Raw genomic sequence first — 5,624 nt, forward strand, 5'->3', positions numbered from 1 at the left:
GATTAATTTGATGGTTCAATCATATATATCAAATAGAAAAAGAGAATCGATCAAAACAAAAAATCGAGAATAAAAAATTAATTGAGGAAAAAATTGAGTTTTTATTGATAATATATATTTTTTATTTTTAACAAAAAAAAATTGTGTCTAGACTATCTAAAAAGATAATTATTCTGTCAAACCCGACCCCTTTCAATTACAATGACCAAACTTTCCAAGATGCCCCACATGTTTTTATATTTTCTTTTCCTTTTAATTGTCTTAATCTTCCTATTAAATAGAGATTGCAAAGTTAGTTAAATCATAACTGCAGACAACAAAGAAATTTCCTCTCCACTTTCCATCAAAAACAACAAATTTTTGTTAATGACCCAATAGTTGAATTTATTAATATAATTTTACTTGTATGTAAAATTTTGAATCGATCTGACATCTTTATCGTATCGATCTAAAACATTTTATATATTAATGTATATTTAATTATTGAATATATATATTTTTACATAAAATAAATAGTTAGAAACTTAATTTTAATTTACATCAATTATGATATACATTATCTATATGAATGAAATGTTAAATTCAATGGTTGGATAATTACAATATTAATCGCACAAAAAGATATAAAAATCTGTAAAATTTAGTTTTACACTTATATAAGTGAATATATATATATATATATATATATATTTGGCTCCCTTGGTTAAATGCTAAATTTTCACTTTTAATCCTTTTCAAAAAACTATTAGTTCAATTTAGTTTTGTTTTAACTTTTTTTGGTGAATTACGAGAAGAGGGTAAAGTCTTAACAATAACACTATTAGTGCGATTTAAACCCAGGACACACTATGAAAATGAAACCTCAACCTCGGAAAACACACCCAACATCAGAACCACACAACACTATAATCAAAACACAACATCCCAAGTAAATAACATGTCTTACCACTCGAAAAACAATCACCAATTAGCAATTAACCCTAAAAAACAAAAGAAGGAATTGTTTCCGACAAAGACTAGGTTGCTTGAATTGTCAAACAAGTTTTTTTTTTTTTTTTTTTTTTTTTACATTTTTCCATCTGTAAATTGATGTGAAACAAGAAGAAGACTTGTTCTAAGTCAAGCCAAAACATTAAAGAAAAAACCTATTCCTCACGCTATATTGACTCAAATGTAAATGCCAAATGTGTAACTTATGATTTTTCTATTACTTAACTGAATGAGAACCAGAAGTCCCAACTAGTCTTATCCGGTTCGGTTTTTAAGTATAGTTTCTCACTACTTTGCCTTATAAATAAGCAGGTTTAGTGTCTCTTTTTTTTATTCATTCTAAGTCATACATATTTCATAGAATTTCTTCATTGGAAAGCTGCTTCTAATCACATATGAAGGTGAGCTTTTCTTTCTTTTTCTCCCATAACTCAATACCATATCTATAAGGGAATATATATATATATATATATATATATATATATATAATATTGTTACAACTTATATAGACATGTACATATAATATAAGATTGATGGAACTCATATATATATATATATATATGTGTGTGTGTGTGTGTTTTATATGTAATTAATAATGCAGCAAAAGATGGTTCTGAAGGTGCAAATGAACTGTGAGAAATGTCGAGCACAGGCTTTGAAGATTGCTGCTGCTACACAAGGTTGGCAATGGCGTCTAAATTCTGACTTCATTTTATGCTTATATATATATGGGTTAATTCCCCCCCAAAGTCCCCAAACTATATGTTAAATTTTAAACTAGTCCCTAAACTTCAACACATTATCGTTCCAATCAGGTCTTTCCGTCAATCTAGTAGGTAACTTTGCGTTAAATATCATCTTTGATCAAATTATGTGGTTAAAACTGTTTATTAATGCCAAAGTTGAGGAATAAGTAGATAGAAGGACTTGATTGGAACGATATTATAATTTGAAGATTCAATTGGGACATTTTGAAGTTCAGGATCAATTAGAATTGGTAAAATGTAAAATTAAGCCCTTAGTGTTTACATCTTTAGTCAATTTAACCCTTATTCTTTTTTTTTAAAGTTAAATTTGTTCCTCAACATTTTAAAATAAGTCAAATTTGACCATCAATAGTTTCAAAAAGAATCAAATTGTTGTTTTTTTCTAAACTTAAATACTAACTAAAACGTTAAGTCTTTAAACATGGAAGCTCACATGGCAATTCACGTATATTTCAAGCTTTTTCTTTTATGAATTTTTGTGAATTTTTATATTTTGAATATTTTTATAATTTTTAAATTATTTATTGAAGTGACATATAAGACCGATAGTGTCATGGCAGCATGAAGTACATAGAGGCAGCCATGCAATTTGTCATGCTAACATCGTTAAAAAAATTAATGTTATAATCAACATTTCCATTAAAAAAAAAGCGATTGACTGTTTTTGAAAGGTTAATGGCTAATTTTAGCTTTAAAAAAATAATAGTCAAATCAAAAAATGATATAAACGTTGAAAGCTAAATTTACCATTAAAACTTGACCCAACTTCTAATCTGGGGCAAATTCAGAGGGCAGGTTGAGGCCTTTGCCCTTTGAATAAAATGGTAGGATTTTGTTTTTAGTCCTTTTATAAATTTACTAATTCAATTTATGCCATTTTAATGTACAATTTTGTACTTCAACCCCAACAAACATGCATGGAATTTTGGTTTTGTGGATGAACAGGTGTGACTCACATAGCAATACAAGGGAAAGAAAAAGATGAACTAATGGTAACCGGAGACGAAGTGGATTCAGTTAAGTTGACTCGTTGTTTAAGAAAGAAGCTTCACCATGCTACCATATTGACCATAGAAGTAATAAAAGAGAAGAAAGAAGAGAAAAAAGATGATGAAAAATATACCTCGCCTTATTATGTATGTTATCCCCCATATCCCATGCCTCCACAAATTATGGTTCAAGATCCATGCCAAAGCCAAGCATGTTCCATCATGTGATGCATTACTTATCCATCATGTTTATGTTACTCCATTCCCGATCTAAACAGAATTATACTCAGACTGTAAAATGGATGAAAAATAAAATAAAATCTATGTTACTCGAGATAGGATGAATGGAGGATACAAATATGTATTTGATATGATTATAAATTGGAATAAAGGTCAATTGAGTCTTTACTCGATTGACATTCGTATTATTGTCATAGAAGGAAGGCTCTAGGGATTTGCTTTTATATATCGTAGTATACAGATAACAACAAAATAGTAGCAATATAATGGCTAAACAACAACAAAAAGCAGCAGGGTTTTTTTTTGGCAAAATCGAGTCGGGCCAAAAAATATTACCCGAGGCCCTATCTGTTTAGAAAAAATCTTATTTTTTTTACCAAGCTTTCCCCCTTTTTAAACGGAGACTTGACCCATTATCAGGTCTAACTAAAAGGTTGAACGGTACAAGTAAATTGAATAATAATAATAATAATAATAATAATAATTTGAGTGGAAGAAGGAAGAAAAATTAAAAGAATAATATTTTCAAGGTATATTAGTCATTTTATCATTTTTTTAATTTTAATTAGAAATATAAATAATAAATAAGATATTTTGATTGGATTAATAGTAGTCCTTAGATAAAAGTTTCAATGGTTAAATCCTAGCCATTGATTAAGTAATAAAATGAATAAAGAAATAAAGAAACAACTAGAAGATAGAAGAGAGAGCATTCTCTTCTCTATAAGGACCAATTTGTAAAATTTTAAATTCTAAAGATTGAGTAGAAAAATCTGAAAAATTGAATTAGCACTAAATTATATGATTATGAAAGAAAATTGGAAAGTTAAGCATAAAATATGTTAGAATTAAGTGACCCAAATTCTTATTTAAATAAAATACGATGGAAAATAAAATAAAAGTAAAATCCATATAGAACTAGACTTATTTTATTTTATTTTAGAATAAGGTTTTTTAAACCTTATTAAACTCCATCTATTTTATATTGATTAGGATAAGGTGTTTCAATCCTACTAGAATATGGCTTTACAAGCCCATAAATAGACATAGTCTATTCCTCTTGTATTAGAGTCAAATTTTTCGACATAGTGAATTTTCTTCTCCTCTGCCCGTGGTTTCTTCCCGAAAGGGTTTCCACGTAAAATTTGTGTGTTCTTTATTTTTATTTATTTTATTCTATTTTATTTTTTCACAAATTGGTATCGAGCTTAGGGTTATTCATCTCGATCACGGTAATGGCGTCTTTGAAGTATGAAATTCATTGTTGGATCGCAACACCGATTTGCGTTGTGGCAAATTAAGATGCAAGCGTTCTTGCACAAATGGATCTGGAGGATGCCCCGCTAGGATAGATAAGATGCCTTCGACATTAACAGATGAAGAGAAGAAGCGTAAGGATCGAAAGGCATTAACACAATTACATCTGCATTTGTCCAACAAAATTTTGCAGGATGTGATGAAAGAGAAAACTGTCGCTGCATTATGGAAGAGGTTAGAACAAATATGTATGTCGAAAACTCTAACAAGCAAGTTGCATATGAAGCAGCGTCTTTATGCTCATCGTTTGGAGGAAGGTGCGTCTGTACTCGAACACTTAACAGTGTTTAAAGAAATTCTCTCAAACTTGGAGGCCATGGAGGTTCAGTATGATAAGGAAGATCTAGGGTTGATTCTACTTTGTTCGTTGCCCCCGTCTTATTCAACCTTTAGAGACACGATTTTATATAGCCGTGAGTCTCTCACAGTTGATGAGGTTTATGATTCTTTAACCTCGTATGATAAGATGAAGCATCTTGTGGTTAAACCCGACTCTCAGGGAGAGGGTCTCATTGTTCGTGGGAGACAAGATCGGAATGTTGATGATGATCGTGGTAGGACACAGGAACGGAATCCTCGTGGTAAATCTAAGGGTAGATCAAGTCTTCAAAGAGGTAAAACTTGTAACTTCGCAAGAAGAAAGGGCACATTAAATCTGAAAGTGCTATAAGCTACAAAATAAGATTAAAAGGAGGCTACGAATCAAAAGGAAAACAACCGAAAATTCGGTGAAGGCGATGTTGTAGAAGACTACAATGATGGTGAACTTCTAGTCGCTTCATCAATAATTCTAAAGTGGCGAGAGTGGATACTTGATTCAGTTGCACCTTCCACATGAGTCCTAATCGGGATTGGTTTACAACTTACGAAACAGTATCTGAAGGTGTTGTTTTGATGGGAAATAATGCTTCGTGTAAAATCGCAAGTGTTGGAACAATTAAAGTTAAGATGTTTGATGGAGTTGTCAAACACTTAGTGACATGCGGCATGTTCCAGAATTGAAAAGAAATTTAATTTCGTTGAGTACTCTTGATTCAAAAGGGCATGATACACGGTGAAAGTGGGGTTTTAAAGATTTCAAAGGGTCCTTGTTGTGATGAAAGGGCGAGAAAGATTGCCAAGTTATATGTTTTGCGTGGTTCATCTTATTATCGATGATGCAGTTGCCGCTTCCTCTTCCTTGTCGATGATGATATTACTAAACTTTGGCATATGCGCCTAGGGCATATGAGTGAGAATGGCATGGTGAATTAAGCAAAGAGGACTTCTTGATGGGCAAGGAATTTGCAAACCGAATTTCTGTGAGCACCGTGTTTTTGGG

At 31.1% G+C, this 5,624-nt stretch overlaps 1 protein-coding gene across 3 annotated transcripts; it reads left to right on the plus strand.

Annotated features, from left to right (window-relative positions):
• The first annotated feature begins 1,249 nt into the window (after nucleotides 1–1,249).
• Nucleotides 1,250–3,185, plus strand: LOC108488967 (heavy metal-associated isoprenylated plant protein 47-like). Of its 3 annotated transcripts, none has more exons than XM_053028954.1 (3): nucleotides 1,250–1,391; nucleotides 1,610–1,670; nucleotides 2,703–3,185. In XM_053028954.1, exons 1-3 carry the CDS (start codon nucleotides 1,386–1,388, stop codon nucleotides 2,972–2,974), a joined length of 339 nt encoding a protein of 112 aa, XP_052884914.1. In that variant the 5' UTR covers nucleotides 1,250–1,385; the 3' UTR covers nucleotides 2,975–3,185. The 3 variants fall into 3 exon arrangements, with proteins under 3 accessions (XP_052884914.1, XP_052884913.1, XP_017648707.1); XM_053028953.1 differs by having other exon boundaries at nucleotides 1,263–1,391; nucleotides 1,598–1,670; XM_017793218.2 differs by having other exon boundaries at nucleotides 1,272–1,391; nucleotides 1,592–1,670.
• The last annotated feature ends 2,439 nt before the right edge of the window (nucleotides 3,186–5,624 follow it).

Source organism: Gossypium arboreum, chromosome 5 (genome assembly GCF_025698485.1).
Source record: "Gossypium arboreum isolate Shixiya-1 chromosome 5, ASM2569848v2, whole genome shotgun sequence".
Lineage (NCBI taxonomy): Eukaryota > Viridiplantae > Streptophyta > Magnoliopsida > Malvales > Malvaceae > Gossypium > Gossypium arboreum.